The 14,559-nt window shown below is 35.1% G+C and overlaps 1 protein-coding gene and 1 long non-coding RNA gene across 3 annotated transcripts; one reads left to right on the forward strand and one right to left on the reverse strand.

Annotated features, from left to right (window-relative positions):
* Positions 1 to 1,795: 1,795 nt before the first annotated feature.
* Positions 1,796 to 4,458, reverse strand: LOC130469089 (uncharacterized). The gene is made up of 3 exons (XR_008929464.1): positions 4,099 to 4,458; positions 3,354 to 3,389; positions 1,796 to 2,161 (listed from the first exon to the last, which is right to left on the reverse strand). It is a non-coding gene; the product is annotated as an uncharacterized lncRNA (long non-coding RNA).
* Positions 4,459 to 5,160: 702 nt separating this feature from the next.
* LOC110796407 (U1 small nuclear ribonucleoprotein C) lies at positions 5,161 to 13,992 on the forward strand. Of its 2 annotated transcripts, none has more exons than XM_022001467.2 (6): positions 5,161 to 5,319; positions 5,629 to 5,699; positions 5,775 to 5,817; positions 8,809 to 8,850; positions 8,967 to 9,228; positions 13,349 to 13,992. In XM_022001467.2, exons 2-6 carry the CDS (start codon positions 5,692 to 5,694, stop codon positions 13,438 to 13,440), a joined length of 447 nt encoding a protein of 148 aa, XP_021857159.1. In that variant the 5' UTR covers positions 5,161 to 5,319; positions 5,629 to 5,691; the 3' UTR covers positions 13,441 to 13,992. The 2 variants fall into 2 exon arrangements, with proteins under 2 accessions (XP_021857159.1, XP_021857160.1); XM_022001468.2 differs by having other exon boundaries at positions 5,175 to 5,319; positions 5,633 to 5,699; positions 13,349 to 13,602.
* Positions 13,993 to 14,559: the final 567 nt, after the last annotated feature.

Consider the following 14,559-nt stretch of genomic DNA (forward strand, 5'->3'; position numbering starts at 1 on the left):
AAAACTTATAAAAATATTAATATTTTGAAAATATATATTAAGATGAAGCCAACAATATATTATATACTAACATTTGTTTTCATATACTAGAAATAAAATAGGGTAAAAGTGAATTATGTGAATAATGCAAAAAGTCAAACCAGATCGAATATTAAGGGACGGAGGGAACACTAACTACTACTCCCTCTGTTTCTTTTTGTTTGTTACGTTTGGACTTTTGCACGTTTATTAACGTATAATAAAGATCCTTTTTCTTTTTTATTAAAAAAATAAACCAAAATAAAACATCAATCCACTAATCAGTACACCAACCAATAAGATTATTTTATTTATCAAAATGAACCAATAATGGAAAAGCACACAGATTGCTAACTTAACATACTTGGGAAATTGTAAATAAATTTAATGATTTGAAAAAATTAGACCAATTAAAATTAATAGTTGGCACAAAAATTGACAGTATAATAAGTTTATAAAAAGAAATATTCTCCAACGTAACAAATATTGTGAAACACGTTAAAAAGAATACATAACGAACAAAAAGAAACAGAGGAAGTACTACTAACTCGTAGCTAGTGTTGAAAATATCCCGAAATATAATGGCAAATTTGCCAAAAATGACCTTTTATAACTCAAATTTTGCGAAAAAAGACCTTATATAATTTTTTTGTCAAAACACACCTTAAAGTAATTTTTTTCGCGAGAAAGGACCTAAGGGAAGTTTCCGGCATTGACTGAGCTTTTCCGGCTATTAACTTGCACGTGAGCAACACGTGTGGCTTACGTTGGCTAAAGACACTGCTTTTCCCGACTCTTGAATTTTCAAACTTGATTTTATTTCGGTTTTTTTTTTCAACTTTAGGTTTTAAAGCTTAGAATTTTGGAGGAAAATTGGGTGTGATTAGCAAAATAAAGCCACACGTGCAAGTCAATGGCTGGAAAAGCTCAGTCAATGCCGGAAATTTACTTTTGGTTGTCTTTCGCAAAAAAAATTACATTAATGTGTGATTTTACAAAAAAAATATATAAGATCCTTTCTCGCAAAAAAAATTATATTAAGGTGTTACTTCGCAAAAAAAATTATATAAGGTCCTTTCTCGTAAAATTTGGGTTATAAAAGGTCCTATTTAACAAATTTGCCAAATATAATCAATCTTACGGAGGCCCTGTTCGGCGGTAGCTTTTTAAGTAGCGTGTAGTGTTTTGACTAAATCAAAACACTAGTTATAAAAATTATGAGTGTTTGGCAAGGTAGTGTTTTAGGTAGAGGGTAGTGGTATAAGTAGCGTTTGACAAGCTTTTCTCAAACGTTAGAAAGTTTAACGTTTGAAATCTTGAGTAGCGGTGGGAGCCAAGCATTTTCCAATTAAGTTCTACACTAGTTAATTCTCCAGTAACAAACTAACAACAATCGGTGCATCATCCTTTTTTTTTATCCACTAATCACTCTTCGCCAACAAATGATATCAACTAGTTTTATACCCGTGCGACGCACGGTTTCTATTTTTGTTTAAAAGTGATTATTTTATAGTTTCTTCAAATATATGACCAAAAGAGTACCAAGCTTTTTACGAACATGATTTTGTGTCATTATTGAAATTGATTTTTCATTTTGTTATGCATGTTTTTCATTGTTTTGTAGGATTTCACTATTTTGGTCAAATAATTAGGTAAACTGTGAAATGAGAGAAGAAAATAGTAAAGCATTACTTGTTTTGTCTGTTGTATAGAGTTTACCGTCTCTTGAAATAAATCCTTTAACATAAATAAGAAGAAATGATTTATTACATCTCACTAATAAGTACATAAAATACAATGATACACTTGAGTGTTAAACTAAAGAGCAAGACCAATCTTAACATGAACCAAGTTTAATAAGTGTATACAAAATAAACCCTTAGTATTTTCACCACATTTCTATGGAGTACTAAACAAAAACCACTAATCGTTAATATTTTGACCGCATTAATGCGAAGTACTAAACAAAGACCACTAAATCCTTAAATATTTTGACCGTCATTGATATGGAGTACTAAACAAATACCCTTCAAACTGGAGAGTAAGAGGGAGTGATTTGTACGGAATGTCTGTTATTCCATATAAATTGACATTCATCTTGTCCCTTGCCATGATTTATCTTCATTAAAATGTTCATTCCAACCTAAAAGGAAAAACGAATTTAAAGAAGTCAAATAAAAATCTATCAACAGTTCAAAGAAATAGTGAGTTGCAGAGTTAGAGTAGAGGTTGAAAATACTCAAAAGGCATATAGATATAAAAAGAATTCGGTAGGATAGTATTGAGTTTGGTTCAACTTCCATAAGAGAATAGTAGAATGACATTACCAAAGAAACAGCCAACTCCCTACAAATATACTGATCAGATTTCCCATTAATATACTGATCAGATTTCCCATTAATAACTCAAAGGGAAAGTTATAATAATTTTACCATGTTTCTTTTAATTTAAGGTCTTTCGAGTCATATTTGCAATTTGGTTTTAAACATTGCCATCGAGCTTTAACCACAGGAAGACCAAAACTAAATAATGTACCTATCATAGTTGTAATTCCTGGTGAACTTCGAAGAATCAGAACAAACACACAAACATGTAATGAGGCAAAAACGTAGGTAAAATGTATGAAGCTTTATAATCTAAACAAAGGGGGAAAATACATTATCAATGAATCATCTTAGCACAAAATTCCAACGAAATGCTTTTCTAGAGGAATTTAATTTCTTGAAGGCCTTTTTTTTACATTAAGAAAATCTAAAGAAACAAAGAAGGGAAGAATTGGTAAAATACAGCATTAAAGGTGTAATTTACACACAGACAACATCCAAAACATCACATAGAAGTTGCTTTAAAAAAAAGTTAGGGAGTTGGTTTTCATAGTCTGTTGTATGTACCATGTATGTGTCAAAAGAATCTTTACTACAATTCTACAAAGTACTCTGTACTCGATTACGTATTAAGAAACCTAATGCCCTTAACAAAATGTTGCCAAGTGATCCGCAAAATTTGTGTCGTTTCTACTACAAAGTTTTGATTTTGTTGGATCTATCGGGTCGTCATTAGATACTTTCGATTAGTTTAGAAAACGATGTTTACTAAAACAGAATTGATGATAAAGAAATTAAAGTAATGAATTGGCAAATCCACTATTGAACAAATCCCAGAAACAAAACCCTCTTACCCCATATGAATTTCCACCAGAAACATGAGAATTACTCCAGGAAGATAATTTTATATTCTCCAATACATGAATTCAAAGGAACAAATACAAAGAACTTGTATTTTAAAAATATCAAAATTAACTGAAATGAAAAAGGGGAAAGAAAATTCAAGCAAACCTTATGTTTTTCTTTCTGCCAATAGAAGTCATTTACCTGAAACAATCATAGAGGAGAACGCAAGAAGTTTCAGAAATTACAACCAAATTTGATAAATAATGCATATTTATATTTCCAATAAACAGACGATGGCTATCATTTAAATTTGAGATGAATACAATTTATGGGATATCAAAATCACACTTATTGAAGTTGCCTGGACAACAAATTAAAGTTTACAGAAAATATTAAAATACATTATGAACAAATTAAGAAACAAACCCAGTGGATATATATAAAATTCTCCTATCAACAATAAAGTTCAAGAATTTTGAGAAAATTACTTGAAATTCAGAAAACCGATTACAAATGAGACATGAAGCACATATGATTGAGTTACTTATCGTTATCAAACGGTGAACAATGGAGTAACGTTGAGTGCATAAATCCTTATATAGGAAATTATTTTGAGAACATTTTGATGAGAAGTTATCAGTTACCCTTTTCAGTTATTTAAACCCAAATATTTTACACATTGAAACGTCGCTATTTCTCTTCACCTACAATCAATTATTATTTTCATTAAAAAAAAATGGCAACAAATCAATTAAACCAATAATACCCATAAAGTATACTGATTCGTTTGTACCGCAACATCATCCAAGATAGGAGCCGTCGTGGTTACACAACCTTTTCTTTTTAATTCAACAAAATTTGGCAAAAAAGCAATTGAAAAAGACGATTATTAATTTTATAAAGATCTTACCTGATTCAACGACAAAACCCAGCCATACAACTATAAAAGTCCATAAATAACAATGGGATTGATTACTTTGATGGGGTGATTGCCATTATATTGTTGTAAATGAAAATACTCCGCATCTTTGCAATATCAATTCGATTTGTGAGAGAATGAATTTTGTCAAGATTCGACTCGTCGCTAGGCTACTGTCGTTGTTGTCAAATGAACCTTCGTAAGTTCCCCAATTTGGATTTTTGACATTGATGAGATGTGTGGAAGGAAGAGTAAAAATTGTTGAAGAAGGAGAACATGGAGCATAAGGTAGGAGATAGAGTAGAAGTTGTGAGTGATCGAAGGTTTTTGCCATGACTGGATCTGAAATTGGAGGAGAGAGAATACACTTGGTCCATGACTGAGAATAAGATTAGAGGAGAGAGAATTTTATTTTTCCAGAAGGGTATATTTTCGGGAGGGTAGGTGAATGAATCACGATTTTTATTTTAAAAAATGTAATTAAATCCGGAAATTTAAGAGGGGGCCACGTGGCTCTTAAACTGGCCTGCTATTAAATATTAGTATTGATTTTGCCTAGAATAAAACAAAAAGACCAAGAAAATATAAAAAAGTAAAATAAGTTTGTCAGGGAAAAAATGAGAAGCAGACAACAGGATTGATTTAATTCATTAAAACACTTCATGGTCTATTTTTTATTAATCCATAAACAAAGTGCATTTTCAGCAATACTTTTTGTTACACTAAATAAAGAAACAACAATAACACATGTCACCTCGTAAATATTTGTTATGAGTCATTATTAATTTTATACTTAATTTCAATAGTAGAAAACTAACAAATGTTAATTCAGTAAAATAAACGTCTATAACGATTAATCAAATTGTAATTATTTTTAACTATAATTTTAATTATCTTTATTGTATTTTATGATTTCAACCGTTACTTTTACCGAACACTAATACTATCAACCGCTACTTTGACAGCTAACCTCTACCCGCTACTAGTTGACCGCTACCCGCTACTCTGACCGCTACCCGCTACTCAACCGCTACCCGCTACCGCTAGTTTTACCGAACAGGGCCGGAGTATTAAAACGGTCTAAACCCCCCAAAAAAGCCAAAGGGCGTACTCTTTCCTTGCTCTTTCATTCCCCAAATTGAAGAATTCAGAGGAAAGATTGAGGCGGCAAATTCAAACTTTTCTAAAAAATCGAATTCGGTCACTCTCCAGGTAAATAATCGTTGTCTTCGTATATACTGTAATTGCAGAATTCTTTCAACTTCAAATTGATTGTTTTTTTCATTTATATCTTGGCAAGCCCAATTGTTTTTCCTCTTTTAGGGTTTTTTGACTTTGAAGTCTTTTTTTCTGGAAAATTATTGTGATTTCAATTATTTGCATCCATGTTGTCGTCAAAGTTGTAGAAAGCTCTGATATTCATGTGTGCTTCGGCATTAATCGATACAAGTACATACCAATTTGGCTTCTGGAATCTTGGTTATTGAGTTTACTTACTAGGTATTTTGCCATTCTTATTAGACAGATCGAACAATTGGGTGCCGCAAATAGAATATAGCAACCTACCTCAACAGAGTCAACGCAATGCCTAGGTAAAGTAGCTGTTGTTCTTCATAATCCCGGTAGAAACTTTGTCTTAATATTGTTCGTTGTTGTTTTTTGGGCAGGTATTATTGTGACTACTGCGACACTTATTTGACACATGATTCTGTAAGTATGTCATCAGAGAGATGTAATTTCTTTCGCGTTTGTTAAGTTTGATGTATGTGTTTAATATGCTGTTTGGTTGCTTTGTATAGTAATTAATCAGTAGTCCTAGAATTTTTTTGCTGTTTGAGGAGTTGACTTCATAAGAAATGAATTTCAACACAAGTAAAGGAGTTTGCCAGTAGAAAATATTTACTTAGTACTTCACTCGTAAAATTGGATTCCGGTGTTTGTTTTATGTTATATTGAGAGATGAATTTATTATATTCTTTGGGAAGAGGAAATATTAGAAAGGCATGTTCATTGGTTGGCATAGAATATTATGAGAGAATTGTTGTATTAACCTTATGTTTTTGATGATTCATCTGCCTATTCGTGCAAACAACAAAAAGCCTTAGTCCCAAATGTTTTGGGGTCGGCTAACATGAATCGTCGTATGAGATCGTCATTATCACCAATCAAACCAGAAAGGAGCGGGAAGTTAAAAAGATAAACAAGGAAGAGGAAGAAAGTGGAATTAATAAAAGTAAGATAAGAGGAAAATATAAATATATTACAGAAGAATATTATAAGGGATAATAAAAATAAGTAAGTTTAAAAATAGATAAATAAGTAAAATACGTACATTTCAAAATAGCATGTAAAAGAAAAAAATGTTAAGAAGAGTCAAAATGGAAGTTGTATAAGTCAAATGAAGTCATCAATGTATATTCTATCCCTCCACTCTGTCATATCCAACGCCATATCTTCCTCAATCCCAAGAATGTTCATATCGTGCTCAATCACCTTCCTTCACGTTTTCTTAGGTCTTCCCCTACTTCTTGCAATTCTATCACTTTGCCACCCTTCTAGCCTCCTACCCGGGGCATCACTTGATCTTCTGCTAACATGCCCAAACCATCTAAAACGATTTTTCATGATCTTAAACTCAATCAGTGCAACCCCTACATTCTTCCTAATAATCTCATTCCTCAAACGATCTTTTTTTGTATGCCCACACATCCAACGTAACATGCGCATCTCCGCCACATTCATCTTATGCACGTGACAATATTCCACTATCCAACATTCCGTGCCGTATAACAACGCCGGTCGAATAGCCGTGCGGTACAAATTTTCCTTCAATCTTTGGGGCATGCCTGGACCAAATAGGAACCCCGTGACACTTTTCCACTTCAACCAACCTGCTTTGATTCTATGAGCCACATCGCCATCCAATTCCCCATATTTTGGATTATAGATCCTAAATAACGGAACATTTCAGAGCTTTGGACAATTTTCCCATCTAAGGTAATCGTCCCTGTCTCTCTGTCTTGGACTCCACTAAATTTACACTCCTTATATTCCGTCTTGTTTGTACTCAGCCTAAAACCTCGAGATTCCAAAGTTTGTCTCCGTAACTCCAACTTACTTTCCACTCCTTCTTTAGTTTCATCAATCAACACAATATCATCTGCAAACATCATGCACCAGGGTATACCATCTTGTATGGACCTCGTCAATTCGTCCATGACTATAGCAAAAAGAAATGGGCTAAGTGCGGAACCTTGATACACTCCAATCGTAATGGGGAATTCTTCGGTCTTACCAGCATTAGTTCTCACACTCGTGCTAACTCCCTCATACATGTCCTTGATAATATCTATATACTTCCTCGGAATTCATTTCCTACTTAATGCCTACCAAAGAATTTCCCTTGGTACCTTATCATACGCTTTCTCCAAATCAATGAAAACCATATGAAAATCTTTCTTGTTATCCCGATAATTCTCCATTAGTTGCCCGTAGTCGATCTCCCAGGCATCCAAACTGGTTCTCCGAAATTTTCACAGTTCTCCTTAATTTTTGCTCAATAATCCGCTCCCAAAGTTTCATAGTATGACTCATTAGTTTGATTTTTCGATAGTTGACACAATCTTGGACATCATCCTTATTTTTGTACAAGGGGATGATAGTACTTTTCCTCCACTCTAATGGCATCCTATTACTTGCCCAAGTCTTGTTGAAAAAAGTTGTTAACCATACAACCCCTATCTCTCCCAAGCATCTCCAGACTTCGATAGGTATGCCATCGGGCCCCACTGCCCTCTTGCGTCCCATCTTTTTCAATGCCATTTCGACTTCTCTCTTTTGAATTCTTCGTATAAAGTCTAGGTTAACCATATCCCGAGGGATATTTGTATCTCCAATATGGTGCCCTTGATCCCCGTTGAAAAAGTTATCAAAGTAGAACCTCCATCTATCTTTGATTTCCTTATCTCCCACCAAAACTTTTTGATCAACATCTTTCACACATTTAATCCTCCCGATGTCTCGCGTCTTTCTATCTCTCATTCGAGCAAGTCTACAGATGTCCTTTTCCCCATCTTTTGTATCCAATCTTGCGTAAAGATCCTGATTCACCTTTGCTTTAGCCTCTCTTACGGCTTTCTTTGCTTCCCTTTTAGCCTCCTTGTACTTCTCGTAGTTCTAATCACTTCTACATTTTCCCAACTCTATATAGCATTCTCGTTTGCTCTTTATAGCTTGTTGCACAAATTCGTTCCGCCAAAATGTGTCCTTACTTGGTGGCATGATTCCTTTAGATTCCCCTAGGACCTCTTTCGCCACTCCCTTTATGGTGTGCTTCATTCTTGTCCATAATGTGTCTATATCCAAATCCATATCACCGGCCCAAATATTTTCACTTGCCAACTTTTCCACGAATTTTAGTTGTTGCTCCCTTCCACCACTTGATCCTAGGCTCCACTAGTGGTCTTCTCCTCTTATAACTCCTACCTAGGAAATCAAGTACCACAAGTCTATGTTGGATTGATGTACTCTCACCCGGAATCACCTTACAATTGGTGTAGCACTGTCTCAAAGCAATCCTTACTAAAAAGAAGTCGATCTGACTCGTAGTACCTTTACTCCTATCTATTCGTGCTTTTCCTATTTATTCAAGATTTGATTCCCTAGTTTTTTGTTTAATTGACTTATTGTGTTTGCTCTCAGCCATCTGTCAGGAAGCAACATAATGAAGGTTATAAACATAAGGTAAGGTAGCTTTGTCTCAGTAGGCAGTGGGAAAAATTATATTCCAAAATCTGACCTCTGTCGTATATAATTTCCTACAAATTATTTGTGGCGGTTCTGTATTTTTGTGATTTCAGGCAAATGTGCGGATTTACTATCAACAGTTTGAGGAACAACAGACACAAAGTTTGATTGATCAGAGAATCAAGGAGCATCTTAGTGGCCAAGGTGCATTTCAAATTGGTGCTGCCTATGCAGCCTGGAGACCTGGTTTTAGGCCTCCTCTTCTTCCTGCACCTTTGCCGATTCCGGGCTCCCTTCCTCCTCCTAATGCTCAAATGGCTCCAGGGATCAGGCTACCTGTTTTTCCTAGACCTCCTGGACCTCCTGGTTTTCCAGGTAACTCGATGCTTTCAAGCTCTAGCGTTTGCTTATGTATGTTTTTCTTATGGATTTCAAGTTTACAACCGATCCTTTAATAATCAGTAGATTGCTTGTTTTCCTGATAGAATTCTGATTGTAAGATAGTCACATGACCTCAATGACTACATAATTTCATCACCATAATAATAAAAAAATGCAACCGCTCCAGTAATGTGATCTCATGATCTGTAGATGGACCATGTTAAGCAGTTAACATAAACAAAAAGAGCATGAATAAAGAACCATGTACGTATATATGAAAAGAGGGAAAGGATCTGATTGGCTCAGGAGTAGGATTTTTACCCCTTGATATAGTTTTCCCTAAGAGAGCCATAACGAAATATGTTTTATTTAGTTATAGGCTTCACGACATTATATTTCCAACACCTAGAGTTTTGTACTATTGTATCTTTGACTTCTTCTATTGAAGGTGAGCTTTTTTGTTATCTTGTTGTAATGGTGACCTTAATTTGGTTGTTCACACTAGAGAAGAATTTGACTTCGTAAATTTTAAATTAGTTTTAGTTTTAAATTGGAATGCAAAATGTTGCATCTCTTCCACAGTTCTAGTTAACTAGGTTGACGAAAAATGAAGCAAACACATAAAATACAATCCCCCAGTCCCTTAAAGATTTCACCGTTTGCCATTCATACCCTATTTGGTATGTGGTTCTCACTTGTTTCTCCTATATACTCTATTGTTTAATGTTGGTAAACGACTCCCCAACAAACTTGCTTTTACTTTACCCATCTCTTAAAAAGTGAAAGGAATTTAGGGCAATCTTTAAGAGATAGAGGGAGTATATATATGGCTACATTGGTAATAACTCATTGATTGCCCCTAACTGAAGTTCAGTTTCCACAGAGATAAACTTTATACTCTGGAATGCATTAATCCTTTTACTTATAGAACTAAAATTTCTTTTATTCTTTATCTAATGTTGGTGGGGGGATCAAAAGGTTCCCTTTTTAAGGACAGTTGCTGAACAAATCTAGGCTGGTCGGGACCTAGATCTCAGGGAATTGGAGGTGGCTACTAATCATAGTGTCAGGATTTTAAGCCCTTATCATTTGCAGTCGACCTCAAAATGTACCTTGCTCTTTGGGGATCCAAAATCATTATTGAAACAATGGACCAAATGCTATGAAACAGTACTGTGGTCTATGGGTCATTTATTGAAGTAGAATGGACCATACTTTTCTTTAATAACATGCTATCATAAAAAGTTTTCATTTCCATATCATAAGCTAGTTAGGAGAATTAGGGGGCTATTTGGTTAATTGGTTTATGACAAAGAATGGTTTTCGCGTCTTTTTATATCATAAGCTAGTATCAGGAGATTGAGATTTTTTCAGCAAAAATGCTTAAAAAGTGAAAACAGTGTTTAGGGATTATTTGAGGGACTAGGGAGCTGGCATTTAGGAAAACATTTTAGAATTCTTATTGTCTCCCATTGAGGTATATTTCTTATACCAGGCAGTCACGCATACCCCTTGGATGATATGACAATACTTGAGATGTAACTCGACATGTACATGTTTCAGCTAAGTAGGACCTCCTAGGTATGACCTCTATTGACAATCAAGCTTGAGTGGACAAATAAACTCCATGAAAAATCCCTGAAATAACCCTAAAGTAACTCCGGAATGTGTTTAGCAATAGAACTTGGTAGGCAACGAAAAATATACTCCCTCCGTCCCAGATTAGTTGTTACGCTTTCCTTTTTCGTCTGTCCCAGATTAGTTGTTACACTTCTAAATTAGGAATGACCCCACAATTATTATATTGTCTCTCTCTTCCCACTAAAACTTTTTTGGTCCCCACACCCTCTCTCATTCAATTAAAAAAAATACCCCAATAACTCCTATCACATCTACTTTTTCAATAAAATAACAATTGATAACCAAACAACCACTTATCACCTAAAACTTTGTGCAAAGGTAAGTGTAACAAATAATCTGGGACGGAGGGAGTAAATAGAATGAAGAGGGTGGGTGGCCTTGTCATGTTGAGATTTATTTTTCCCTTGACAAATTAGGGTTTGTAGCTTGGCAATTTGGCACAGAAAAGGATGATTCACTTTAGGAACCTTACATTGAATTTCTTGAAATGAATGAGGATATTGGTTTGAAATGATCTAGTTTGAGTTTATCAAGAACTGTCTATGTTTTAACCCTAAAATCTCAAGTGGAAGAGAAAAGGTGAAGGAGGGAGGGAATTTGGGAAAGCAGCCAAACCGCATGTCACAGTGATGGGGCGTTTTTCTTTTTCTTCTTTAGGTGTTCTCTAAGTGCATAGAAAATATACTCAGTGAATATACCCTACAAAATTCATCCACATATACATCCTCAATTGTAGAGTAATTGCAACATTTGGGGGTGGGGATGGGGGTGGGTGACATGGTTTAAGGAGTCCATGTGATGAGGAGATAGATTGAATGAGAGAAATAGAGAGAGGAACCCATGCGATGAGGGGAGATATAGAGTGACTAGAAAAAAAGAAGGTACTATTGCAATTATTTTGCAACTTCCTACAATTAGTGTTTTCAATAAAATAACAATGGACTAAGTATTTCTTACAATCTATGTACAACGGCACTCCGGAGTCACGATGCTTTTAAGTTTTTGTTGGTTTTGTCAAATGAACTTATAAATAAACGGTACTGTCTTGATCCTTTTTCCAGTCAGGGGTTGGAATTGCAAGTTCATGCCTATAGTCAATCATTGTCCTTGGAAACAAACTATCATGGATCCTTAAGATCATTCGTTAGCATTACTCTATTGCCTCAAAGAGGCTCCCGCAAGAAGCGGGGTAAGGGGGTCGGGTGTACGCAACCTTACCCCTACAATTGCAGAGAGGTTGTTTCCAATTGACCCAAAAGTGATAACGGGACGACCATCTCCTACTTCATGGAAAGGAAGCGAAGAGGTTTTAAGAATCATTTTGATTTAGTCCATTACATCCCACAGCCAAAAGAATAAATGAATATTTGGCTCCATCGGAAATAGACTGATCATGGATCCTTAAGATACTTATACATTTTACATTTTATCATGTGAACAAGAGAGAGATGAGAAAAGGGACCCATGTGATGAGGAGGGAGATAAAAAACACATTACCAAAAGGTGATATGTAGCGATGAATAAAAGAACTCCCAAATTAAAGAAAGGTGGCAATTAGCACAGAACGGAGGAAGTATACACTACGTGTTTGACTAATAATGTAGAACTGGTTTTTTTTTCTCCTCAAATACGTTGTTTCCGTAACAGAGCTTATCTTACTTGAGTAATGTATCGTCATATGCTTGTGCTGGTCTTGTTTGCAGTTGTTTGTAAAGGCAAAAAGATAAGAAGTTTTGATGAAAGCCTGTAGCTGTAAGTTCAACTTAGGTATCCAATATTGTAACTTGTCAGTTATATCACTACTCACTGGCAAAACAATTTACCAAGATATTGTTCTGTAAATTTTATACTGGCTATTGCTGAACTAAGGGTACTGCAGGTTGAGCAGATTAACGGGATTGATATGAACCTTTTCAGAGATGCATCATGAATTCTTAGTAATCAAATTATGGCTTATAATTTTGCATTTTCTTTGTGGTGCATCACTTGCAGGAGCCAAAGATTCATTTGTTCTTTTGGCTTTGGGATATAATGGACTAAATTAAAATGGCTCTCAAAAACCTCTTCGCTTCCTTTCCATAAAGTAGAAGATGGTAGTTCCGTTATCGCTTATGGTTCAATGGGAAACAATCTCTCTGCAATTGCAGGGGTAAGGTTTACTTCGGCGCTCAACCCGCTTGTTGCGGGAGCCTCTTTGAAGGCAATGGGGTAACGATTATGATAATGAGATAATGATAATGATGATTTGTTGTGCATCACTAAATAGAGATGATTTCAAGTCAATTCATAGTTTAGCTATTACTATATTAGAAGGGTATACATTTTAGTTTGCTGTTAGATTACAGTTGAGGAAGCATTTTATTGTCGTACTTTTAGCTAATTAACGGTTCTAAAATATATTTTAGTTGTTGTTTTTGTTTCGTTACAGTTGAGGAAGCATTTTTAGCTAATTACAGTTCTAAATTCTTTACAGTTTACGGCGCACCTCCAGGACAAATTGCCGGACAACCAGGTGCTCCTGGACCTCCTGGTCCTCCTGGTGCACCAGTGCAAGCAAATGGATAGTTGGATAATGACCCTTTTTGGTGTGTTGAAACTGGAGAATCTTAAGACATGAGTTGTCCAAGTTTTTGTTTCTCAACTAATTTGTTTTGATCTGGTCAAGGGTAAAATACTGTGTATAATATTTTTAGTGCAAAATTATTAATGGGTTTATTATTAAAGTTAGTTGACGGCGTCGATCCAAGTCGTCCAACTTGGAGAACAAATAATAGATTCTATTATTGGGTGTCAACTTCCCTAGCTGACTTGCGAGCCATAAAATTGATGAGCAGAAATTTGCACTGAGAAGAAAACTAAAATGAGTTTCCAAGATAATGAAAAGAGTGGAAGATCTCATGGTGTTGTCACTGGTATCTTCCAGAGCAAGACTGCTCTCTCCACTTTCCAACGCCTTGTCAATGCCATTGGCACTGCTAAAGATACTCCTGATCTTCGCCAAAATATGTTTGTTTCATCTCTTTGTTTAACCTTTTGATTGATTGTTGTTACTGTTATGATCTTCATCAGTTTTTCAAGTCTGGATTTTATGGTTAAAGTTCTATTCTTTGTTTGAAATGATGGTTGTTTTTATCTTTTTTATTTGGAATATTATGGTTAGTACAGACATCGAACAAGGCACCAAATTATGGCGTTGGTCAAAGATGTTTCTTCAAAGCTCAAAGCCCTCGGTGATTCCGACCTTGCTACTAAACGTCTCTGTAATTCCTCTTCTCTTCGTACTTTAACGATTTGTTTTCTTATAATTCAGGTTGAATTAATAGTCACACATACTTATCTGGGACGTAGATCAATAATTAAAAATAAAAACTTTGCTTCACATAGTAATGATATGACATGGGTGTATAAAATTATACTGGATCATGAATGACAACCAATTTCTGTTGTTGTTCAACACCTTAGTCTCCTTCCCACTGCAATGAAACAGTTGTTTCCCATTCTGTTTTGCTTATTAATTAATGGTTGTGAAAATAATGTGATTGCAATCCCAATTCCCCACCATACGGTTATGGTGTATCACTTTGTAAAGCCAAAATAGCCCTCATTTCGGCTCGGGCATACCATTGTTGTTCTGAAAGAATCCACCGATGATCCATACACCTCCTCCTTCAGGAACACATTGTT

Source organism: Spinacia oleracea, chromosome 3, assembly GCF_020520425.1.
Source record: "Spinacia oleracea cultivar Varoflay chromosome 3, BTI_SOV_V1, whole genome shotgun sequence".
In the NCBI taxonomy this organism is placed as follows: Eukaryota; Viridiplantae; Streptophyta; class Magnoliopsida; order Caryophyllales; family Amaranthaceae; genus Spinacia; species Spinacia oleracea.